The following is a 27,250-nucleotide window of genomic DNA, read 5'->3' as shown; positions in this document are numbered from 1 at the left end:
CTGGAGTATGAGCATGATAGGCATTTAATCCCCCTCAATAATTATAAATTTAAAAAAATATTCTGACCAATTAAAAAAGAAATTCATGTAAGAAAATACAAAAGCTCAAATTTAGCTAAATTAAAACAAAGCTAAAAATCATTTTTTTGATACAAATAGAACTTCTTTCAGTTTTTTTTTCTTTGATGATGATGGAACTTTTCAGAACTTATCTTACTGCACATTTTACTTTCATCCCCCCCCCCCAAAAAAAAATTAAGATGCCCGTAATCTAGAACATATACAATGCGCAAAAAAAAAAAAATCCTCCGTAATATTTTTTGTTCTAATGATCCGATTTTCACAACCTAAGTGTCAGTCTTAATGGTTCCTGGGGGTGATCTCAAGTATGCTAATTAATTATACTAACGATTAATTAAGTTACGAAATAGGACAAAAAATATACTTTCTCTTAATGAAGACATATATTTTTTTTTAAATATATTTGGATTTCTGATCCTTAAAATAAAGGGGGGGGGGGAAGGATGACTCAATCTGAAAATTGTGGTCATAATAGTTTAGCCAGGAAAGCATGTGAAAATTTGGTCCCCTTACTGGTAACTACACTTTTTGCGTTTTTAGCCATATCTTTAAAACTAATTGCGCAATTTAAAAAAAAAATTGCAGCCATTCAAGAAACTCGTTTACCCCAAGATAATAAATGCAAAAAATAATTTTTAATGTTAATTTATTATTTTAATACTGGGCGAAAAATTTTTAAATTTTGAGCAATAAATTTTATAATCTACACATTATCTACTATTAGAAGTTGAGATGAATTAAAATTAATTTGGCGACAATGAAAAAAAAATATTTAATTGGTGCGAATAATGCCGAAATGTGATAAATTTACAAGGAACTTGACTTTATTAAAGATTTTTCATTGTTTTGATTCGATATCGTTTTTTTTTTTTTCATCTTAATTATGAAATAAGATGTTTCTTTTTAAATAGTCTGCTAATTTATACTTAATTTAGTTAAGAGATTTGAATAAAATATTTAACGTATGTCAAGTTTTATAAAACATATTTCTGCTTAAATGTGGTCAGGCATTATTATTATTATTTTTTTTTTTTAAATATCAGTTTTCAGTTGGATTCAATTTCAGTAAAGTGCACTGGTATGCATAAATTAGAAATAATATATTTATAAATTATTCAATATATATTTTAATATATAATTAATACTAATTTAGTAAGGAGATTTGAATAAAATATATTTAACGAATGTTAAGTCTTATAAAACATGTTTTTGATTAAATGTGATTATGCATCTGCTTTTTTTTTTAAAATTCTAGTTTTTAATGATTTATTTCACAGTTGATTCAATTTTAGTAAGGTGCATAAGAATGCATTTATTTTAAATAATATATTTTATCAATTATTCAATATATATTTTAATAATTAAACAATAAAAATTTAAACGTGGATGCTAGCATTGTAAATTGTATCTTTATATTGTCTTGAACCAAACTCTCGTAACATCAACAATGTTCATGTTTTAAAAATCACTTCTAAGAGTATAATGATGCCGAAAGTAATGAACAGTCGAATACGTAGCCTAACTTTTAAAGCGTCTTTAAAATATCTCAGTATCTTAATTATCATATCCTAACATCTCAATTTTAAAATTAAATTTTTAATTACCTTGCCCAGTGTGATTCACAGAGTTATTCAACCATTTATTTCATTACTTTATTTGAATGAACATTTTTTTCCCCTACGGATTTGGATTTCTGACTCTTAAAATACGAAGGGTAGCCGTAATCTAGGAAATTCGATTCCAATAATTAGGTCAGAAGAGAGGTCCAAAGTATGAACATCTTAATCTTCATTTTACTCTCTGCGTATTTAGTTCAAAAACATTTTAAGGAATTGAAAATTTTTTTATACACAACTATAAAATTCGTTTATTCAAAAGTAATTCCAAGCAAAAAAAACTTTTAGTAAATAATTAAAAAAAAATATTTTATTTAGTAATAGTAGAAAAAATTTTGAATTGTAAGGTATAAATTTTTTTACATCACTTTAAAAAATATAATTTTTTAAAAAAAATAGTGAAATCGGTCAAATAGTGCCTGAGAGAACACATTTCGAAAAAGTCATTTTCAAAAGAAAAAAAAAATGTATTTTTCAGGAACCATTTGACCGATATCGTTCAAGTTTTGTGTTTTTCCTTATAAAATTACTCACTTTAAAATGGTCTAAACCTAACATTTCAATCTTTTTATGTAGTAATAAAAAATAATAGATATTTGTAAAAGTAAAATTTCTATTGTTGATAAACGAACTTTTTAATTGTGCGCAAAAATTTTTTAATTTCGCTTTTAAAGTTTTTGAGATATGGCGAAATACGCAAAAAGTAAAATTAACTTTAAAGAGCTGAAACTTTGAACCTCTGTCAGGGCCGAAAATTCGAATTCGTCGGGAAAAAAAAGTTTATTCAGAGAAAGTGCGTTCTTAAGTCTGATTTCATGAGTTAAAGTATCGTCTAACGTCTAATTAATTAGCATATTTGGTCTTCACCCGTCCAATTAAGATTGAGTCCTAGAGCGTAGAGATCCGATAATTAAACCAAAATTTATTTAGGATGCTCCTTTATTATTATTTATTTATTTATTATTAATATTTTTTTGCGCACTCTTCAATTGTATTTTAAGGAATGAAAATATAAAAGTTCGATTTTCTTTAGTTTCTAAGTGTATTTCTAAACAATTAATTACATTCTTTTTTGTATTGATTTTTTTTGACTTTTCATTCCTATATCTTTCTAATAAATACTAACATTTACTTAAGTAAATATGTTAGGGAATTCTTTTTATGGAAATTATGTTTCATTTTAATTTTTAAACACGAAGTTTAAAAAAGAATCTGATGTAACTCTAACTGTCACAAAATATATTTTTAATAAAAGAGTAGCATGAATAAAATTAGTCTAGGCTTGTTATTAGTGCCCGAAGCACTCCAGTGCCACAAAGCGCGAAACTACAGTGCCCAAAACGCGAATAAGTTTTTTACAGATTTAATTCGTTTTTAACTATTACCCTGAAAATTATGAGAAAATCAGATCCATCATAATGTACTTTATTTATTATTTTACAGTATAATTCCTTGATGTGAAATTCCCTTGCAATCTAAGAAAACAACATTTTTACTATTTGCGATAATGAGCCACTTTTTAATATTTTTATGCAATTAGTGCAATTCGGTAATTGAAGCACACATTCTATTGAAACATGCCGAAAATTGGCACATTACATTCAAAATTAATCAGTAATGTAAAAGGGATATTTCGTATGAAATGGAACTTTTTTTACTAAAAATTATAAGAACAATAAACATAAGTATTTTATCACTTTTACTCAAAAATTTATACTTAAAACAAATCCGAATAAAAATTTAAAGTTCCAAATAAACTGAAAATTGTTTAATGATATAATATAAAATAACTTGAAACAGTACTAAAATATATCGATAGTTACAAAAAATAACCAGGTTTCTAAAAATTATTACAAAATTATTAAATAGAAAACAATTGAAATTAAAAAAAGTTATATTTTTCTTAAATTAAGCGAGATAACTAATAATCACTTTTATGAATTAAATTAATACTTTTCAAATTTCCACATAAAAATCGTTCAGTAATGATCGAAATAAATTTTAAAAAGATGCATTAAATGGTTTTTAAGATAACACTTATGCCAAAAATGTGATAAATATAGAATTATTTCGTTAAATTATCAATTCACTTTCTAAAGTTATTAATTTTTTACTAAAATAAAAATAGTTTTTTGGTGTTTTCTTTTAAAGTAATAACTTTTTTAAAAATATTGAAAAAGAAGTCTACGTTTTTTTACCAATCTAAATCTATTTTTGCATGCAAGCTAGCTAAGTATTATCAATATTAATTTTATCATATGTATGATTGGTATGGTACAATTATTATTACCCAGTATTTTTTATACACAACTTATAATGTTGTCAGGCAGATACATTACTATGTTCGATCGATATTAAGATACTGTTCAGATGTTTTTTGAATACAAATTAAAGTGAATAATTTAAAATTAAGTCACTTAAAATGGTTTATTACAAATGTTTCGCTGCCCAGCAATTTTTTTTTTTTTTTAATTTTTTCGTTTGATAAGGCTTTAAAGTAACGACGAGAATTATATTTTCATTTATTCAATTGTATGGTCCTAAATTAAGAAAAGTTTAAAATCCCAGCCTGTGAAGAAAGAGAGAAATAAAATCGATGCTGAGCATGTTTAGAATTAGTTACAATTAAATCAGAATATCGTTAAGCAATTGTCGTGTCGTCATAATTGTATTCCACTAAAATAACAATTACGTTATCATTTTAAAAAACGAACAAAGTATAGAATTCAGTACATTATATTTCAGAGAGGAGAACTTCCTAATTACCTTCGTGATAAATTAATGATTTTTTAAACTTACTAGACCGGAAACGTTCTATCATTGCTCTTATCTAGGAGTAGGGGAAATTATTGAGACCTTCCCCTCAAAACTGGTTTAGATGTTGATTTTTCCCTAACCTCTGAGGAATTCCCACTTGCCCTGCAGGTAAAAGGTAAATAAACGTTCAAATTCGCCGACGGCTAAAATATGTAAGGTAGTACAGGTGTCATTTTGAATGCTCTTCAGTGCATGTTTCCCTTATAGAGTGATGGGTGTTTATTGAAAATTTATCTTATCCTTGATCGAAAATGATTATAGGTGTGGAGTGAAAAGTTTTCCTCATAAACAAATAAACTTTTTATGTTTCTCTTAAAACATTGCAATGGCAAAGAATAAAGTTAATGAAGATTTAGTCAGGGAAAGGAAGAATGCCTCATTTAACATTAAAGAACTCACGAACTTTTTAGATGGGAGTAAAGAAAAAACAAATCGTAGAAAAGAATTGGGTAAGTAAATTTCAATGAATAATTTTTTCAATAACCAAGAAAATAATATTTTGTGGAAAGTTAAATTTACTATTTTCTCTTATAACTGACTGTATGAAACATTAGCTATATTTTGTGTAGCTAAGAACAGAATTCTTTTCCTGCGATAAAAAGGAAAAGTTTATGTCAAATTAAAAGATAATTGGTTTTATTGAATGTATTTTAGAATGAGTCATCATACAGAATCAAGCATTTTATATAATATAAATAATAATTAATTAAATTATTTATGATATAATAATAAATTATAGTATTAATATAATAATATAAAATCAAAATTTATATTTTATGTATTATTATTAATTTATAGGAAATCTTTCAGAAATTCACTTTTATTATTAATTTATTTCTGAATTTTCAAATATTTTTGTGTTTATAATTTTTTTAATTTCTTAATATTTTTCTTTATTGACTTTTAGTTTTTACCTCTAAAAGATGCTACTTAATAATTTAAATTTTTATGCATAAAATCATTTCTGTTGTTAAGACTTATGGCAATAATTAAAGGTTTGGTTTTTGACATAAGTGTTTAAAACTGCCAAAAATGTATATGAAAATGTATATTTGCACTTATTTACACTGCTGGTTATTTGGCTGTTGTTGTCTTTTTAAGAATATGAATCTTAAATTTACAAAAAATTAATTCAATAAATATAATTATAAAACATATTAACTACTATGTAGTTTTACTTGTAGTTGATAATCTTTTGTTAGTGTTTTTAAACTATTATTACTATTACTTAAACCTTAATTCTTAAGATTAATTAAATTTTTAAAAATTTAATTGTCCATTAAANTATGTTTCTCTTAAAACATTGCAATGGCAAAGAATAAAGTTAATGAAGATTTAGTCAGGGAAAGGAAGAATGCCTCATTTAACATTAAAGAACTCACGAACTTTTTAGATGGGAGTAAAGAAAAAACAAATCGTAGAAAAGAATTGGGTAAGTAAATTTCAATGAATAATTTTTTCAATAACCAAGAAAATAATATTTTGTGGAAAGTTAAATTTACTATTTTCTCTTATAACTGACTGTATGAAACATTAGCTATATTTTGTGTAGCGAAGAACAGAATTTCTAATAAGGAAAAGTTTATGTCAAATTAAAAGATAATTGGTTTTATTGAATGTATTTTAGAATGAGTCATCATACAGAATCAAGCATTTTATATAATATAAATAATAATTAATTAAATTATTTATGATATAATAATAAATTATAGTATTAATATAATAATATAAAATCAAAATTTATATTTTATGTATTATTATTAATTTATAGGAAATCTTTCAGAAATTCACTTTTATTATTAATTTATTTCTGAATTTTCAAATATTTTTGTGTTTATAATTTTTTTAATTTCTTAATATTTTTCTTTATTGACTTTTAGTTTTTACCTCTAAAAGATGCTACTTAATAATTTAAATTTTTATGCATAAAATCATTTCTGTTGTTAAGACTTATGGCAATAATTAAAGGTTTGGTTTTTGACATAAGTGTTTAAAACTGCCAAAAATGTATATGAAAATGTATATTTGCACTTACTTACACTGCTGGTTATTTGGCTTTTAATCAACTGTTGTTGTCTTTTTAAGAATATGAATCTTAAATTTACAAAAAAATTTTTTCAATAAATATAATTATCAAACATATACTAACTAATATTTAGTTTTACTTGTAGCTGATAATCTTTTGTTAGTGTTTCTAATCTAGTATGTTCATATTATTTGTGTTGAAAATTTTTTGAATGGTGCCAAAAATTTTAAGTAAGAGTATTTCAGTTTGCAATAATCTAGTTATAAAATAGCATAAATATTTAAATTTGTTATTATTACTACTTTAAACAATTAATTTTGTTACCTTTGATTTGTTGCAAGTTTTTTTTCTTTCTATGTAAAAAATATTAAATACTATATGTATAAATAAAAATATTTTTTGTGAATATTGAAAATTCTTATTCTCATGTACTTTTTAGTATGAAAGTTAAAAGTACATTTTGTAATTTATAAATTTCAGTTTTCTATAATTCATTAACATATTACACAAATATTGAATATATATGTTACCTTATAAATTATTATTACTTAAACCTTAAACTATAATTTTTAATGTTGTTAAGAGTAATTAAATTTTTAAAAATTTATTTGTCCATTAAAATATTTATAAAATTAATTAATAATAATTTTTTTTTAAATTTTAGATCCTATATTAATCCTATTATAATATATGTAATTTGTATAGAATATAATGCTATTTTAAATAATGACATTAAAAAAGAGTATATTTTGTATTGAAAATCTTGGCATTCATTAGTTAGATTTAGTATAAACTATTTTGAGATATTTATGCATGTACATATCACCATAGCAGGATTTAGTTAGAATGTACAGAACATTCTTGCAAGTTATGCTGCCTTCTTTTAAAACATTATTTTATTTCAGAACAATTATTTTACAATGATCCAGAGCTCCAGGATAAAGTCCCAGTTGATTACCTTTCTCATTCTGAAATATATGATGATGCCTTACGTAAATCTCTACACATTTTTCATAGAGCCATGGAGTTGGCAGATCCACAGGAAATTTTGTAATTTTTTCATTTATTACCTTAATTTAAATTTTTTTTCAATTTCCTTAGTTTGTATCATTATTTATTTACAAGAAATCTTTCAGAAATTCATTTTTATTATTAATTTATTTTTAAATTTTAATTTTTTTTTGTGTTTATAGTTTTTTTTATTCCTTGATCTCTTTTATATTGACCTTTAGTTTTACCTCTGAGAGATACTCATTTGATAATAATACTTAATAATTTTAATTTAAATTTTTGTATATAAAATTATTTCTGTTGTTAAGACTTATGACAATGATTAAAGGTTTGGTTTTTGACATAAGTGTTTAAAATTGCCCAAAACCTAGGAAGAATTCACAATGCATAAGTTTTAAAATAAAAAAAATAAATACAACTTCATACTAATTTTAAAATTATGTAAAACAATCTAAAGAACTGCAGCTTTAACAACTACATTGTATATATTTTTATAACAAATTTTGTCGCTACAAACTAAACTCGAAACTGAAAATTTTCTGTTTTGCTGAAATAAATCACAATATTCCTTTATAAAGAAGATTGAATTCATGTACAGAACAAAGTTTATAAATGATTATTAAAAAGTTTTGAAGTTTATTTCTCAGTTCTTGAAATGACTTTAAAATAATTTTGCAAATATAGCACTTTCAGCAAATCTTTTGTTAGCACATAATAGTGTTTTACTTAAGTATATTTTAGATAATAAATAGTTATTAAATAATTTCCAGCTTGTTGATTATTAAGTCATTAGGGAACAAGAAGCTTACATTTATATAAACAATACATTTACATCAAATAATGCAGGGCCTTATTCATTGTGATTAGCATTCATCTCTTCTTCAGTTAAATATAAAATACAAATAGGTGAATTGACAATTTTAAATGGGTCTGAAAGCAGTTGTGTTCTGTCCAGTCAAAAGTTTAAAAGTGGCAGTTGCATCTGAGCATAAGAGAGCTGGGCAGTTCGATAAAATAATTTTCTTTAAGTATTTTGAATCGAATGCGATGAAAGATTTTTTTATGAGGCATTTAATTTTGCACGGATTTTAAATAAAAGAAAATGATATTACATTTTTGGTCTTAAATTCAGCCTGTAAAATAAGTTTCAATAAATTAAAATATCAATAATATTTATTTTTATACTTACACAAAAGAAATTTTTTTTGGGGAGGGGGGTGAAACAACAGGCATATAGATGGTTAAAATCTTCAAAATTTGACTTGTGTCAAAAGCTTGAGAGCAATATTGGATTTAAGGTCTCTCTCTCTCTATTCTTTGTCCTTAATAAGAAATAATAGTCCTAGGATTAGATTAGAACAAAAAACAGATCTAGTAAAAGTATCTATTTATATTAAAACTGACTATGTAGCTAATTAGTAAAATTTTAGCAATGATTTATTTTTAATTTCATCTTTAACACGCACACAAAAGTAAAAAAAAAAATTTGATCAAAACTTACAAATGGGAAAGGCTATATCAATTTAGACAATGCAGCAACTATAATATTACATAATAATTTACAAAATTAACAATAATTTACAATATTTAACAATTTTTTTACTTCAATCATTAAAAAATATTAAGATTTTGAGAAGTTATCTTCCTAACAGGAAGGTACTAAAGTACCATAATTGTATTGTTTCTTTATTTATTTTACAAACTTTTGTTTAATGAAGTAGAAAAAACATAAAGGATCAAATAGTGCAATAAAATAATTTATTATGACCTTCATATGACAAGCTGTTGAAAAATTGAGTATTGTGACCTTCATATCCATTGTCCATTTTCTTATAAGTTTTATCACCCAGACAAATCTGTTTGATAGTAAATGGGAGCAAGCTATTATGAAATAAAGCTTTTCGAAATTTTCTTTGTGCATTGTGTTAGGTCACCATTATTTATTTAGCCTTTGATTGTTTTGTCTTATTAATTAAAAGTTTTAATTAATTTACAGTTTGCACCTAAAGCTTTAAAAATTAAATAATTTAGATTGAAATATTATTTTGCATTTTAGTGTTAATGCCTTGACTAGTTGTATTTAGAAAATATAGATTTTGAAAAATAAATTTAATTAAAACTAGGAATTACTGAAGACATTATTATTAAGACTACATTTTTTTGTTATTTTACGTATTTTTTATTCTTTATGCAGCAGATTATTGAAATTTTCAATTATTAAAATTGTCTGTTGACAATTGTTAAAATACTCAATTTGCTACCAAAAATTTCTCAACAATTTACTGTTTTAGTTTTTTTTTCTTCATCTTATTAATATGGTTGAAAACGTTCATTAATTAATTGTTAAGAGAGGACCATGTGCAAGTTGGTTAGATAGTGTGAGAAAGTATCAGAGCAGTGTGGGAGTTCATAAAGGGAGAGTGTAGTGGCATCTGATATTAGCAATTAGCCGTTATTAGCAATTAGCTGCAGTTCTGGTAGAAAAGGAAGAAGAATTGTTTGCATCTGAAACTTTAAGGATTAATTATTTTAAAATAAAATAACTTTTAAGCTTTTACAAGAAACTTAAAAAATGCAGATATAAATTGGTATATTTAAAAAGTATGGGTACTTTTTAAAAATATTTAATTTAAAAAACTTATTCAATTTTAGCTAGGAATACTGAAAAAGAGGAAGAAAAAAATTTCCGACTATAGTTTATCAGTCACTTTATTACCTCATTCTATATGCATTAAATTTATTTTTATTTTTTCTATATCTATAAAATCTATATCTATATCAATATTTTTTCTTTGATCTATAAAATTTTTTTAGGAACGATTTTTAGATATATCACTGGTTTCTTTTCATTCTAGAAAAAAATTTGTACAAATAATTTCTCTGAATTTGCATACTGCATCTTTTATCCTTGATTTTATGCGCTTCTTTTATTTCCTGTAAAAATTTATTAGCAGATTTATTTCTTCTTAAAACATATTTATTTTCTGTTAAATCTTCTTTGTAGTTTTATTTATTGGTAAATTTTATTTGTAGATTTATTTTCTGATAAAATTTTTTAGCAGAAGTTGCTTAATTTAAAATGAACTCCAGTCATGCTATGAAATTTTAAAGCCCTTGTTACTTTCTCATGCGAAATTGGGGTGAATTTTCTTATAAAGTTTCATCCGATTCATTCAGTTGAAGCAGTTTAAAATATACCCCTCATGTTCAATAAAATTGTTAATTTTTTCTCAATTTTGTGCAACATTCGACCAACCAAACTCTAATTACCTATTCACTGACACAATTTTTGAATTTTAATTTTTCATAAGGAAACAGGAAGATGAGCTAATTGCCATTGTATCTTTTAAATTCCAATGAAACTGGTTCATTTTTATTTGGAAATAGCTGAATGACAGGTTATCGAAAAATAAGTTTTTTTAATGACAAGAAAGATATATAATGATGTTTAGGTAGATGTTTAGGTTTATGAAGATATAAGATGATATTGGATGTTTAGGCAGATATTAGATGTTCAGGAAGATACAAGAATGGTGAAATTGATACTTGTAATGATACTTGTGTATATTTTTTCATTGCTATTTAAAAATAAAAAATAAATAAATAAATTAAAGTGTAATATTGACTAATTTCATTTGAGTTATGTAAGAAAAGAGAGAAAGCAAAATTTCGTAAATGTGCCCAAGGGCCAGATAAAATTTGCTGAATAGTGAAAATATTTGGGGGGGGGGTCATAGTGACCTCTCGTCTTGGCGCCCCTGAACGCACTCTCTCTCTCAATAAATGTGTCTTTTTTTTCCCTGACTGATTTGGATTCTTGATCTTCAAAATGTGAGGATCAGCTGCAATCTGGAAAATATGGTCCAAATGGTTTGGACAAGGAGAGTAGTTGAAGTTTTGAAATCTTTAATGTTAATTTTACATATTTTAGTATATCTTGAGAAATTTTTAAGCAAATTAGAAAATTCCCAGGAAAAATAGTTTTTATTTATTATTTTATTTGGTAATAGTCAACAAAAAAAAATCAGGTGTATGGTATACAAATTTTTAGATTATTTTAAAGAAGGATATTTTAAAAGAAATCGACAAATGAAATGAGTTAAATAGCTCCTGCGAGACAAATTTTAAATGTACGACATTTTTTGAAAACTTTGCTTAAAAAATTCTCCAGAATGGCGAAATACTCAAAAAGGAAAATTAACATTAAGGGGCTCAAACTTGACCACTCTCCTGACCGAACTTTTGGGACTATCATTTTGGGATTGCACCTACCTCACATGCTTCAACACGAACAAATCCAAATATAAGGAACGGCCATTCAGAGAAAGTACGTTTTTGTGTTTGATTTTATGACTTAAAATATCATCTGCAAATATCATCCCATTCTAGTTAGATTGATTGGTAGTACTTTTAAGATCCGATTAGATCAAAAGTTATTCCATTATGTTCTTTTTGCAAACTGTACATCGAAAATTACAGTGAAAATATGTACCCTTTTACTGAAATAACACCACTGTTTCATGATAAATTGGCTATTATTTTTAATGGCTAGTTTATTGTTACACATAATTCTAAATGCTTAGATCTTATTAACGCCAGGTTAAAAGTAGTTCTCCAGAATCGCTACTAACTATTGTATTTTTGTAATACATAACTCATTGCACTACTTTTTTAAAAAGACAGCACTCTACACTACAAACTATGAAAAAAGTATCGAAGTAGTTTCGTTACTTGTAGCACGCTAATGGAACACTGATGCTAATAGAAACTAGTAGCAGATATTTAGAACTAGTTTTTTATACTAATTCATTTTTTTCTTCAGATAAGGCAGAAATCTGACAGTTTTTGTTTAGTTTAAGTGCATGACATCAGTGAACTGCATTCTTAATCTGAAACTTAATGAAATCCTAGATGTTCAGACTCTGACATTAGTGAAATATCTTTAATCTGATTATAGCAAAAACCCTTTGATTTTATTGTTGATTATAAAAACGGTGTTTTTTTGTTTCAAGAAAACATTTTTGATCCTATAAAAAAAAATTGACATTGCAAATTTTTTTCAGATCGATTGCTGATGCTATATTGCAAGAAGCTTCACCTTTAACAGTCCATTTTGTCATGTTCATACCAACATTGATGGGTCTTGCAACAGAAGATCAACAAGCTAAATGGCTTCCAGATGCTTTGGAAATGAAGATAATAGGCACATATGCTCAAACAGAACTTGGGCACGGTAATTTTAAAGCCACTTTTTTGCTTTATTGTAGTAAGCCAATCCTTACTTAGTTTCTAAATGTTGCTGGAATTTTTTAGGTACTTTCCTTCGTGGACTTGAAACTACCTCTACATATGACCCAACATCTGAGGAATTTGTTTTAAATACTCCAACTTTATCATCAGTGAAATGGTGGCCAGGGAGTTGTAAGCTCAACATATTCTATATTTTTGAAGGAAAAAAAATTTTGAAATTTTGATAAGCGTTCTGTCCTAAAATAATTTTTTTTTCTAAATTTATTTTAAAAGTCATGTTTTTTACCCATTGGTAATATCTTCAATAGTATTGGGTTTATTTAGAATATATTTGAACGACACTAAAAGTAGCAGTTTTAAGTAATTTTTCTCTCATGAAATAGATTTAGATCAAAATATGTACTGGATTTAAAAGATGAAAAAATATGAAATTTTAAAAATATATTTTGTGCTTTTATAATGAACTAATGATATGAGATATTTTGTCACATATTACAGAAAAAAAAGATCATTTTTACAGAACGTAACATTTATAAACAGGGCAGTAAACAGATGAGTGAAGAAATTTTTTTTAATTAATTATGCCTTTTTGAATTAAAATTATGATATTAATTTCCAATTAATAAGGAATTTTAATTAAATCTTGTTTAAAATTTTTGATTAGATGTAATTTTTATTATTAAATTTTTCACTTTTTTTTATTTTCAGTGGGGAAAACTGCTAATTTTGCAATTGTGTTAGCTCAACTTTGTACTAAGGGCAAAAGCTATGGCATTCATCCATTTATGGTGCAAATTCGAAGTTTAGACAATCATCAGCCACTTTCTGGTAATTTTTTTTCTTCCATCTAGGTTTAAAATTTTATTTTAATACTCATTTTTTTCTTTACAAGCTCTTTGTTTAATAAAATTATTTTATTATTTTTTAATTTATTTTCTTGTTTTTCTTGAAGTTTCAAATTCAGTTCTAAGAAAGCTATTCACATATTATTTGTCAAGGTCCTTATTAAAAAGGAAGTATTTTGTGTTTTATAAATTTACCATTAGTTGTAATATATAAATTGGTTATTCTAAATAAAATTTTTTTTTTAAATATGAAATCATGAGTTATTATGTGTATGAGAAATTTTGTTACAAAAATAATAATAATAAAATTGAACACTGTGCATAAAATAGTTTATTTTTTTCAAATGTTGAAAAATAATGAATTAATTACAATTGTTTATAAGGAGTGTGTTTTTTTTATAAAAGGTAAAAAATTTATGCTTTTGAAGTGTACCATAATCTAATAAAATTACAAAGCACTACTGCAAGATAATATTAATTTCTTTTTAGGTATGCAAAAATTGTACTGTAGAGATACTTTCAAATTATTATATGTACCTGGTTGGTAATAAATAGTGGTAATAAAAGAGATGAATAACCACAATATTTAAGGATGTTTTCTTTCACAGATATGAGCTATTGAAATTGCTAATATAAATCTGACAGATTAAGATAAGACCTTGTATGCTTCAATCATGAAAATCCTGATTTGAATCTTTATTATGCCATTTGAGTTTGCATCCTGTTTTCTTTTTTTGTTAAATATATGTAAGACTAAAATTCTTATTTTTACTCTAAATGCACTCGACAACAATATACTTTATACTCAAATAAATACTTTAATACACTTTACAATACTTTAAACTGCTCTAAAATTCTTTGGTTATGTATTAAAATGGGAAAAAAAAATAATTTTATTATATGTGTGTAAAGTGTGGAGATAAAAGATAATGCTACTAAAATGTGTCTTAATAAAAAAAAAAAAAAAAAAAAAAAAAAANAAAAAAAAAAAGAAAGTTAAGAAATATTTTGCAAGATATTAACTTACAGAAAGCTCTTGAAAATTTTGAAAGCTTTAATTTCTATATATTTTATAGTATACATGCTTGCTTAAACATTGCTTTTTAAGCTCGGAAAAGTTTTAAAATTATTTAGCCAATTAAAGGCATTAAAATTTATTTGTTTGGAAAAAATTGTATCTTCGAAATATTGATTAAATATTTTATTGTCCCTTGTAATGTTAAGACAGAAATTTATTTCAGTTACTTTAAAAAGCTGTCAAAACATAGCTTGTCTACTTTGAAGATACATTAAATAATCAGGGGTCTGTCCAGACATTTTGTGAGAGGTTCGTTTTTGTAAAATTGTGGAAAAAATTACTCGTAATTTGTGAATATAAAATAAACGTTAGGTCACATTCTTTCAACCAGGGTCCGCTTTTGTGAATTTGGGCAAATAGGGTCCGTTATTGCAAAAAAACTTTTTCCAGGAGTTTTTAAATTGTAAAAACATACAAGATTATGCTCAACACTGTAAAATTATAATTAAAAAAATTAAATTTTAAAAAATAAACAGCAATTGCAACTACTAAATTAGCGATGCAACATATAAATATTTGGTGTTAAGCCTTTACTGCTGAATGCAGAATATTCATTTCGGAGGAATAAAGGAAGAAGGGTCTGCCGAAGACAAAATTTAGTTCGTTTACATCTGTCTTACTTTCCCGATCTGTCTTTTATTACATCTGTCTTTTATTTGTCTCTTTTTTCTTTTATTTACTTCTTTTTTCTTTTCTTTTATTTCTCTTCTGTCTTTTATTTACATTTGTCTTTTATTTGATTAACAAAACACTAATTAAGATAAACAAATTTGTGAAGGGTCCGATTAAAAGATAAATTATTTTGTGAAGGGTTTATTTTTAAGTTAAAATATTTTGTGAAGGGTCCGTTTTTATGAAAAGATATTTTGTGAAGGGTCCGTTAACGGACCCAAATTTCTTCTAAACAGACCCCTGATAATGCATTCTTATTATCATTTTGCAATTATTAAAATTATGTCAATTATTATGTTATAATTTTATTATTATGTTATAATAATTATGATAGTTTTTATTATTATAATTTTTTATTCTTCTATTCAATGAATAATTTATTGCAATATAATTATAAAAAATTTTTTGCAATGAAATAAATGTAGTGAAAATTTATTGCAATGAAACTGCATTAAATATGATTTTAGTTACATCTGAATCCATTCTTAACAAATTAGTAATTAACTGGCTTTATTTATTCTAGGTATTACAGTTGGGGAAATTGGACCTAAAGTAGGCTTCAAAGCATCAGATAATGGATTTTTAAAATTGGATAATGTCCGAATCCCAAGGGAAAATATGCTCATGAAAAATGCTCAGGTATTTGAACCATATTTAAATAACCTGATTATTTTAGAGGTTTATTAAATAGGTGTCTAAATTTTACACATAAATGTTAATCATATATAATAAATGTTTCCATTTTGTTATCATTTCCATTCAACTTGAAAGTGTGTAAGTTTAAAGAAAATGTACTAATAATTAAATTTTTATTTAAAAATGGTTTATTTTATCAGGCATTGTGATTTTTTTAAAGCCAGAAATTTTTTTCAGGTGACACCTTCTGGTGAATATATCAAGCCAAAGAGTGACAAACTGAATTATGGAACCATGGTGTTTGTTCGTGTTCTTATTCTTGATATGGTTTCTTACAATATAGCCAGAGCAGCCACCATTGCTATTCGTTACAGTGCAATCAGGCGCCAAGCCCAAATTTTACCGAAGTTGGTTTTATTTTCCAAATGTCATTTTATAAGTTTAAATTACAAGGGTAATTTCATGAAAGACAAATGGGTATAACACTTTTTTATATAAAGCTTAAGACTACATACAAATTGGAATTCAAAAATATACAAATTGGAAATAACTGTCAACATGTTTCAAGCACTCAAACAGAGGCACCCATTTTTAAGTCTTCCAAGACGTGAATAAGAAGATACAGAATTGATTTGAAATATAAAACGTAAAGTTGCCAACAGAAAAGGAAAAGTTAAATGGAGAAACAATGCTAGAAAAACCTCTGTAGGCAAGAGAGAAAAAAGATGAAAAACAGAACAGGAAAAACCACAGTGGTTGTCAGCAGCAATCATAATTTCATGCTCTATGAGAGGTGGTGAAAAACTAAAGTTGTTAAAAGGGAATCAGCATTCATATGAATAAAACAAGATTCCAGGGCATCAAGATGAGCTGATGTGACGGGTGGAAATAATTTGGCCATTGTCAAAATTGGCATTGTCTGTGGTTTTTTTAGAGTTGTTTCTCATCTTTATTTTTCCATTTTTTGTAGGCAACTTTACGTTTTATATTTCAAATCACTTTTGTTTCTTCTCATTGACAGTCTTGAAAATGGGTACCTATTTTTGAGTGCTTAAAACATGTCGACTTTTATTTCCTAATAGTATATTTGTGAAGCAAATGAAGTTTTTAATCCAGTAATAGCTTTGGTGTTTTTGGGACCGCTTTGGTGTTTTTGGGATTATTTATTCAAAACTAAGATAATTGTTTTTTTAATTTTTTTCCTGCTTTTTTTGCATTTATTATCATTGAGGTATTTTAGAGTAATTAATAGTATCAGAAGAAAAGTGCGCTTATTTTAAGAAATATAATAATTTTTACTAGGATATTGATGTTTAAATATTTTATTACAACTTCCTTTAAAATATGGTTTGCTCAGTAATGAACAAATGTTCACATTATGATTATGTTATAATTATCTTCAATATAAAAACGGAAATGTTGCTATTTTTAGTGAGCCAGAAGTTCAGATATTGGATTATCAAGCTCAGCAATACAAACTCTTGCCCATGGTTGCTTTCAGTCATGCTTGCAAAGCCACATTTATTGCTTTAATGGATACTTATAAGACTGCTACACAAAACATGGAGAAAGGAGATTTGGCAACATTACCTGAGGTAAATTTTATAGAAATTCTGTAGCTGAAAGAAATAAGGTAAAAAGAACTGAAGCAAGAGATATACTTGGTTGTTTAACTTCATGATTGAAAGGGAAAAAAAATTCAATCACAATGCTTTGATCATTCAAACATGACACTTTTTCTTAAGACTCATAGTCTGCCCTGATTGTCTTCTTCTATTACCAAAATCCCTATGTAATTTTTTGCATTCTCCCTCAATTTTCTATCTATTTTTTTCCCGTTGGAAAATGTGCCTTTTGTTATTTCTAACCTGTTCTATTTTCATCATTTGTGTGTTGTCACTTTGAGAAAGTTCGAAAACTCGACGCATCTTGCCCTTTTACCGCTTTAAATATGATGTTGGGAAAGTTATTACTGTCAAGTATATTATAAATATTTTCTTAATTGCTTGCTGTAACTTAGTGTGGTTTGGCCATGACCGTAAACTGAATTAGGCTGCTATTGGGGCGTAGGCACAACGTTGTGCACTGATGTAGATGCATTTAATGTTTTGTCTTAATGAAATTAACCTTGACATGATGGATAAAAGCAAATTTGTCATGAAGATATTTTAACATTAGCCTAAAAATCTTCTGGGATTACTAAATATAGGAAGGATCATTTTGAGAGCTGTAAAGGAAATATATAAATATTAATATTTAAATAAATGAATAAAGATATCTTAACTAATTTATTATGCTGATTAAATTAGACAGAACTCACACCAATTGGATTGATAGTTTAAATGTTATTAGCGTGTTATGCATATTTTTACATCTGACGTAGCTATTTAAAGTTAGACATAGTGTCCTATGTATTTTATAATGGCATAGAGAATAATAGATAATACAAGTTGATAGGTTTATTAATTTAGATTGTATGTAGACTTTATATAATGAAATATAATATAATATACAATTTATATAATGTATATAAATAAAAAGTACTCTTTATGAGTTAAGAGTAATTAATATCTGATGTTGATTTCTAAACAAATGATGTATCACTTCCCTATACATATTTTTATGCTGAATTGAATGAAATGAAAAGCAAATTTATTTAATGAATAGATTAGAAGTAATAAGAGTCTTGTAAGTTCTTTCAAACTTATTTAAGTATAAAACTTCCTAAATTTAAAATCTAATAGTTATAATGTCTTAAATTTTGTCTCATTCAATTAAAGTTACTTAAAAAACATCTCACATGGCTAGATATAAATGAGAGATAGGTAAATAAGTATAATTGGAAAAATTAAACTGTAGTCAATAGGTATAAATCAAAAATTTGTACTTTTTGTACATAAAACCCTAATTTAAACCCTTATGTCAGCTTGTGTCTTGTGCTATATGTAGAGTGGATTTATGCAATGAATTTTTTTGTTTATTGATGCACTGCATTGCATTTTTTAAAATTAAATTATACAATATTTTAATATAATAATGTGTGGAGCTTTTTAAAGCTAAGTATTTTCTTTAGATTAACCCGAACATTTTTGTACATTTTAGTTGCACGCCACATCATCTGGGCTAAAAGCCTTATGCACTGACAATGGAAGTGCTGCAATAGAAATTTGCAGGAGAGCTTGCGGAGGTCATGGTTATTTACAAATCAGTGGTATACATAGAATTTATGCTGCTACAGTTGCTGCTTGCACATATGAAGGAGAGAATACAGTACTATACTTACAGACTGCAAGGTATGAAAGTTGCACATTTTTTGGGTATTTAAAGAATTTAAAATAGTAAATTTTATAATCGCATTGATGCTCCATTTTTGTTACATTACATGTGGGAAATTTTTTTTAACTTTAAATGAATGTTGAAGGAGTTGTATATAGAAGTTGATAAAGATTTCTAATAAAGTATAAGTTGTTATTGAAACTATTAAAAACGATTGATGAGGTGAACAGCATTACTGTATGAGTGATACTTTTTTAAAGAAACATCTATGTAATAAAATATCAATAAAAAATTAAACTTTGTAATCACAATTTATATATTTCTACATCTTAGCTACCATTTAAATTTCATAATGGTAGTAATTCTTAAATTTCATACTTATGACTAAGGTAGAAATGTAAAATATTTAAATGAGTAGACAATGTTGCAGCACAATTGGTGTAAGGGTGTCTTTTTTATTAGTCATTATCTTTTGCAATCTTATAATAATTATTTATTGATTACAAACTTTACTATAGGCCTTCAATATTTTTTCCAACAAATTTCTTTTAAAAAAATATGCTCAGTTAGATAAATAGCATATTTCATTGTCGATAGAGGTGCTAAATTACTCTTGTAGGAGTTTCAATTTCAAAATCAGCATATAAAAAACAAATGTTTTTAGATGTTACTCATAGAAAAAGTAAAATTTTCTTTAGTAAGTTTTAATTTTTTCTTTTTTCAAAAATACGTTAATTTTTGTTCACCTCAAATTTATAATATTTCTTTAAATGATTAAACTTAGTAAAAAAGTTTTTAATTAAAATATCTACAAATTCTGAAACTGTTTATTTTCAATTTTGTAAAAAAAATTATGCTGTTAATAAATTTTGTGTAAGTAGAATTTTTTCTTATCAAACAGTTAATTTCAATTTATATTATTTGACTATGTTTATTTCTTGTAAAATAATAAAGGAATTATGTTTTATTTCAGATAATTTTTTGTAATGTTTACATAAGCTTTAGAAAAGAATTGGGAAACCTCCACAAGTTTGATCAATTATCAATAACCTTGTTGAATTTTTTTTTTTCTTTTTCATGTCTCCAGCAAACAAACACACATTCCAAATCTCAGGGAGAACTTTTGGTTCATTTTTATTCCCATTCAAAATTGGATGCAAGTACTGTTATATATATAGAGAGAGATATATAAAACAACTTGAAAACATGCACAATTTCTTCAACTTATGTATTATGCTCTAATCAATTAATAACATTACAAACAGTGTCTTTAATATTCTCTTTTTATGAATGCAAAATGAAACTTATAAATTTAATTGTATTGTTGGGTTAATTATTTTGGAAAATGTTAACAATTACAGAAGCAACCTTCTTTATTAATGACTGATTTCTCACATAATGGAGGGTAGTAGTTCCTTAAAAGTTTCACTGTATTACTTTTTCTTCTATTGGCGTCATGAAAAGACGGATCAATGAATAAAATTTAGCATCTATAAAAAGGATGCCAACTGATATAATTACGTATAAAAACAAATTTACCAATTATGAATGATAGAGCTATTTTAAATAAATAATTATGTTTTTGTTTAAGTTTGCAATTAGCTTTAGCATTGTCTTTAGTGCACTCTGACTACAATATGAGGTTGTATCGTCAAAAAGAGCTCTCTAAATAAGAACCTGAATTGAATATTTTGATGCATTTTAATCTACTTATTTGTTTTGTTAAATTTTTTGTTTTGATATTTTTTCACGTTTCTTTATTTGACATTTTCCACCTTTGGTGAAGATGTTTGCCTGGTCACTAGGAGTGGTTTTAATGGTCACTCCTAAAGGTTTTCTTCAACACAAAGTCTGTGTCTATTACCACTTCGCTCAGGGGATAGAGCGTTCGCCTTCCAATTAGGTGAACCGGATTCGAATCCCCAGTGACGGCTAGTCGAAACAAATCTGCATCTGGCTTGCACCGACGTGAAGTATCCTCAGTGGTAGACGGATCATGAGTTAGAATCCCTTTGCTGTCAGGTTAAACGTGGGAGGTTCTCATGGTTTTCCCCTCCATGTAACGCAAATGTGGTTTAGTTCTGTCAAAAAGTTCTCCACAAAGGCAAATTTCCCCCAATACTTGATCCAGGAGTTCCCTTGTCTTCTGGATTGGGTTCAAAATTACAAGGTTATGGAGTTGAACATTAGCAGTCGTAAACCCATAAAAAAATTGAGTCGGCTGTTCAACGACGGTTATAAAATAAAAGGTCTTGCAACTATTCCCATCAATTACAATTGTCAATAAAGTTTGGTAAATGATGGTTATAAAATAAAATAAAAGTGGTTGCTAATAGAGGGGGGTCTTTCCAGGTTTCACTGTATAACTATTTTTTTAAATTTTTTCTTTCTTTAACTTTATCAACTGTTTATATTATTTGATGAAAATTTAATTTTTGATGTATATATATGTCTGTGTCTTTGTAGCAATAATTTTTCTGTTATATATTGTTATTTTTAGGTACATTATGAAGGTTTTAAAAGGCCAACAACCTGTAGCAAGGAATTCAGTTTTTGGTTACCTTTTAGAAGACAGCAAAAGTATCCCATCCAGATTTGAATATCCACCCTCTTTAGAAACTCTTGTTGGTTTTTATCGTGCTGCTGCTCAAAAGTAATTTTTTTTTTCTGTCATTAAATAATGCAAGACTGAAATTTATATTCTACACTAAAGTTTGTAACACTAGAACTGATTTTAAATGTTCGGACAAAAATTCAACTATCCACTGCATGGAAAAATATCATATTTAATCATTATTCACAAAATAAATTAATAATCATAAAATACCATTTTTTCTAAAGTATTTTAATGTCTTTATGTAAGTGTCTTTCCATTTAAAATATTAGCTTATTTTTTCTTTTAAACTTTTATCATTATTGTTAGATTAAGATAAATTTAAATACAATATTTTATTTTTGACTATTATGTGGTCTTAGACAAAAGTTAAAAATATGCTGCATTTAAAGGTTTTAGGTAGTACTAAATTCAGGGATGTGATTGACAAAAACACAAAAAAGAGGAAGTTTATAACTGTAGCATTAAGCGTGCAAAAGAAAAAATGATATGAATTCAATAGCCAATCTGATAATGATTACATCCATGATATTATCTATTCAAATAAATATAAATAAATGGTAATTATGTTCTTAAATAAAATCTTGATTAAAATAATTTTTTTTTAATAATTTAGATAACATTGAGTAATTATGCATAAGCACGATTTTATGTATCACATCATTTTAAAAAACATTTCTTTAATGGTCAAAGGACCTTTATGGACTTTCTCATCAGTTCTTTGTTTTTTCGATGGTCTTTTATTAACATGACTGATCTGTAGATTGCGCTTTTCAGACTTTTGATCATCAGTGTTGATAGGACAAGAAAGTTCATTTCTCACACAATTTTTAGAGGCCTTAGATTAGGAATCGCGATGTTGGATTTCAAAATCGCGTGAATAAGAATCGCGATGCTTGATTTTAAAATCGCGTGAAAAGGAATCGCGATGCCAGATTTTAAAATCGCGTGAAAAAGAATCGCGATGCCAGATTTTAAAATCGCGTGAAAAAGAATTGTGATGCCGGATGTTAAAATCGCGTGAAAAAAAATCGCGATGCCGGATTTTAAAATCGCGTGAAAAAGAATCGCGATGCCGGATTTTAAAATCGCGTGAATAAGACGATATCGGATTTTAAAATCACGATGTTGGATTTTAAAATAGGGTGAATAAGAATCGCGATGTTGGATTTTAAGAGTGCGTGAATAAGAATTGCGATGTTGGATTTTAAAATAGCGTGAATAAGAATCACCATATTGGATTTTAAAAGCACGAAAATGCTAATCGCGGTATTGAATTTTTAAATCGGGTAAATAAGAATCAGGATGCATAATTTTTAAAGTCCGTGAATACTTATCGCAACGAGTAATGTTTAAACCGCGTATAAATACGAAAATCGATGTTTGACATTACAACCGCGTGATAACGAATCGCAATATTGAAATTTAAAAATATATATGAATACGAATCGCGACATTGGATTTTAAACTAGCATGAATATGAATTGCGATATTGGGTTTTAAAAACGTTTAAATGCAAATCGCGATATTGAATTTTTAAATTGCGTGAATGGGAATTGCGAGTAATGATTTTTAAATCGTGTAAAAATGAATCGCAACAAGTAACTTTTAAATCAGTTAAATACGAAAATCGATGATTTACATAAAAATCATCTAAATAAGAATTGCAATTTTAGCAGATTCTGGCCCAGTTCCTAATGTTTAAAATTCTGTAAATCAGCCAATCAAAAGAAATCAAATATCAGCGGCCGAAACGAAACTGCTTAGGACTTTTTTTCCGTTTTTTCCAATCTATAGCGGAAGTCGCGGTTGTCAAGGCTACGGCGTACATGCCGAAATTCTACCCATTTTCTTCTGAAGATAATTTTTTCAGGAGCCTACTGCAGGGGGGGGGGAGTTCATCGCAAATCCGACTATATCGTTCGTTCGACTCCCCAAAAGTTTTTGGAACATGGTGGGAAATTTTAAAAAGTCTTTCATCCCTGAAAAGATAAGAGAGTAGTGTAGTAGATTACGGCATTGTTTTACCAAGGTCAACCACTTTTACCCCAGCAAGCAGATTGACATGTGAAGAAAAGTTTATTGGGGGCTTCAATACTTTCGCTCCGCGGAAGAAAAAATTTTTCAACAAAATATAATTTACTGCATAAAAAATTTTTCCGAGCGGAAATTTATGAAAAAAGAGCGGAAGATATGGAAAAATCTGAAAAAAGCGGAAATCAGCGGATCCGCGGAAGAATCACATCCCTGTAAATTATATTTCTTATAATGTTTATCTTCATTTTTATGAAATTAAGTAACATTATGTAATATAATATTGTTTACACAACAATGCATTTCGAAACATTAGAAAGGTTCCTTCTTTTTAAATATTGTAAGCAAACATTTTAATGCAAGGAGATAAAAATATGATATGGCAAAAAATTTTAGTAGGGGGGGAAAAAGTCATATTAGTCATTAAAACAACTATCAAAGGATATTAAGTAAAATTTAATTTATAGCAATAAATTTAAATAAGCAGTATTAATTTTTTTAACCCACTGACTGCTCTGCACGTAAAAAGTCATATTTCAACCCGCAATCTTCTCCACATATCGAAACCGGTTTGTCCATGTACTTAGATAGAGAAATAGTGTATAGGGGAGAAACATTCTCCCAATTTTGCCCTTTCATTAAGCTACCAACAGGTTAATATTTATTGTACCTAAACTAAGTAACACAGGAAGAAGATTATTGATAAACCAACTTTATTTACAAACTGCAGGAAAAAAACTGGTGCATCTGTTTCTAAGTTATAAGCAAACATACATGCAGAGAGACTTTTCATTTTCAGGGCTGATTGTGCTCCGGAAAAAATCCGGATTTTTTATTAACAGTGATCCGGAAGTTTCGGGAGATCGAAGGTCCAGACGTTTAAAAAAATCATTGATCACAGAAGTTTCCGGAAATCAAATTTTCAAAGGTGGAACTTAAAAACACAGTTTATTTTATTTGTTTGTAAGGAAGAGCCAGAGAAATACTTTATAAGCTTTATTTTGCAAATAATATTCCATTCTTATTAATATTCATTATTCCTCCAACCGCAATCTTGTAATTATCTTTTATTTTAGAATGACAATTAAAGCTGCTGCCAGAGTACAAAATTTTATTGATGCTGGGAAACTACCAGAAATTGCTTGGAATCTTAGTCATGTGGATTTGATTTTGTGTGCAAAGGTAAAATAAATTTACAAAAAAAAGGAAAAAAAAGACTTTAAATACAAATTTGTATATATTCTCTGAAATATTTTTTCTAGGCTCATGTCCAATACTATATTGTTCAAAAGTACATGGATTGGGTTCTAGGCAGTCCTGTTCCAAACAATTTGAAAGAAGTCTTGAAACAACTTTGTTACTTATATATGTTGCAAAACATTCATGAACAATCTGGCATTTTTATGATGGTAAAAATATTTTTATCAATTACTTAAGTAATTATAAGATTATTTACAAGAGAAATTACATATGTTTTTTCAATGGTTTATGTAATTGAGATTGATACAACTGTTGCCTGCTCAAATGCAACTTCATATCATAGTTGGTTTGTGATTTAATAAAACACATTACTGAATTTGATTATTCGTCTGAATGTATAAAATTGAGCTATTATTTTAAGTGTGATATGTATAAAATTTGACCTATTCTTTTAAGTGTGATCAAAGTAATCGATGCAATTTAATTCTTACGTTACTTATTTTCTACATATTTCAGATTTGTAAAACTTTTAATATTTATTTAATATGGTGAAAGATACAGTTCAGTTCTATAAAATAATGTATTTAAAAAACCTAAGAAAATATCATTTGAGTTATACCAGTTTATTTCTACATGAATGTATTCACATATTATTCTGGTATTAGAATATGTTTAAAAATGAGCAAAGCTTTAATGTAAATAAAATAAAGAAAAATGGTGATGTATCCAGAAAATAAAACATAATTTAATACTACATTAAAAATAAAATACAACATTAAATGAAGTCAAAAACAAAATTTTAGGTTTGGTATCTATTTTTATTAGTAGAGTTTTTTCCTTAAATATTTCGATTTTAAATTTTTTGTCCCCACAAACAAATGCTTGGAAAAATTTTAGGGGAAGAAATGTGACATTTTGATTAATGTAGTCACTTCTCATCCCCACTCTCTTGCTTCCCACATTTAATTATATTTTATAAAAAAAATTTGAGCTCCCAAAAAAATTTGTAATTTTCAAATAAATTGATTAAATGAAAAATTTTAACTATCAATTTTATGAAAAATGTTCTGTATTAGTCAAACATCCCGTAGTCTTTAAATTTATAAGCCTAACTTTATATAAATCAAAGAATTGTGAGTTTGTTTAAAAGGTGTAGAAAATGCTAGTTTAAAAATTTGGATTTTTTTTACTTTATTATATTATGAAGCTACAACTACATTCACAGTAATAAAAACTTTAGATATAGGGATGGATGCAAGAAATTCTCACTGTTTCCTCCAGAAATTAAAGAGAAAATTTTATTTTTTACAAAATTTGTTTAGTATTTTATTTTAATGCCTTTCATAAATATGATATGATTTTTTACTATCCTAAATTTAAAAAAAAAAAAAAAATTACTTAAATGCTTTAATGAATGTATGAACAAAAATATATAATATTCTTTGCAGATTGGGCTATCTGAAATTCAACTATCCAAGATGCATGACTACATGTTGGAAATGCTAAATCTTCTTCGACCCAATGCAGTGGCTTTAGTAGATGCTTTTGATTTTCATGATCTGGTATTAAATAGCCCCTTAGGATGTTTTGATGGTAATGTTTATGAACGCTTATATGAGTTGGCACAAAAAACTCCTATGAATCAAAAGCAGGTGATTATTTGTTTGAATCAGATTATAAATTCAACTTAATCTTAAAATATTCTATACTAGCTGAATACAAGATTACAAAAAATAATCAATAAATCGGTGTTATTTAACCAGGGTTGGCAGGTTTTTGACATGTGACAGTTTAAACCGTCATGTCAAAAACCTCATTGTCGAAAATGTCAAAAACCTATATTCATATGTTAAATTTAATTAATACATAAAATTTATATATTTTTTAAAGGATAGTGTTTCTAAATATGTTCTAGAAAAAATAAATTTAAAATTTTGAAGAAACACTTATATTTTGAATAGTAACCAAAATCTTGTACTTTTGAAAACTCACATCTTTTGTAATATTATGTATTCATTTTCATGTGTTATTGAAAATCTGCAGTGATATTATTAAGAAATTTATTTATAACCAAATTTAGTGTATAGTATAGAT

General features: G+C 26.5%; 1 protein-coding gene across 1 annotated transcript in view; it reads left to right on the top strand.

Moving 5' to 3' along the window:
• Positions 1 to 5,805: 5,805 nt before the first annotated feature.
• LOC107438452 (acyl-CoA oxidase 1) overlaps positions 5,806 to 27,250 on the top strand; it is a 25,576-nt gene continuing 4,131 nt past the window's right edge. The window contains exons 1-13 of the mRNA XM_043050166.2: positions 5,806 to 5,946; positions 7,446 to 7,590; positions 12,615 to 12,784; positions 12,865 to 12,972; positions 13,510 to 13,629; positions 15,920 to 16,035; positions 16,270 to 16,439; positions 17,465 to 17,627; positions 19,135 to 19,325; positions 21,809 to 21,961; positions 25,033 to 25,138; positions 25,219 to 25,365; positions 26,605 to 26,808. Of these exons, the coding sequence (XP_042906100.1) occupies positions 5,823 to 5,946; positions 7,446 to 7,590; positions 12,615 to 12,784; positions 12,865 to 12,972; positions 13,510 to 13,629; positions 15,920 to 16,035; positions 16,270 to 16,439; positions 17,465 to 17,627; positions 19,135 to 19,325; positions 21,809 to 21,961; positions 25,033 to 25,138; positions 25,219 to 25,365; positions 26,605 to 26,808 (1,917 nt within the window). The 5' untranslated portion in view covers positions 5,806 to 5,822. The remainder of the gene's footprint in view (positions 5,947 to 7,445; positions 7,591 to 12,614; positions 12,785 to 12,864; positions 12,973 to 13,509; positions 13,630 to 15,919; positions 16,036 to 16,269; positions 16,440 to 17,464; positions 17,628 to 19,134; positions 19,326 to 21,808; positions 21,962 to 25,032; positions 25,139 to 25,218; positions 25,366 to 26,604; positions 26,809 to 27,250) is intronic.

Source organism: Parasteatoda tepidariorum, chromosome 9 (genome assembly GCF_043381705.1).
Source record: "Parasteatoda tepidariorum isolate YZ-2023 chromosome 9, CAS_Ptep_4.0, whole genome shotgun sequence".
Taxonomy (NCBI): Eukaryota; Metazoa; Arthropoda; class Arachnida; order Araneae; family Theridiidae; genus Parasteatoda; species Parasteatoda tepidariorum.
The sequence above is the reverse complement of the archived record's forward strand: the minus strand, read 5'-3'. Positions and strand labels throughout refer to the sequence as shown.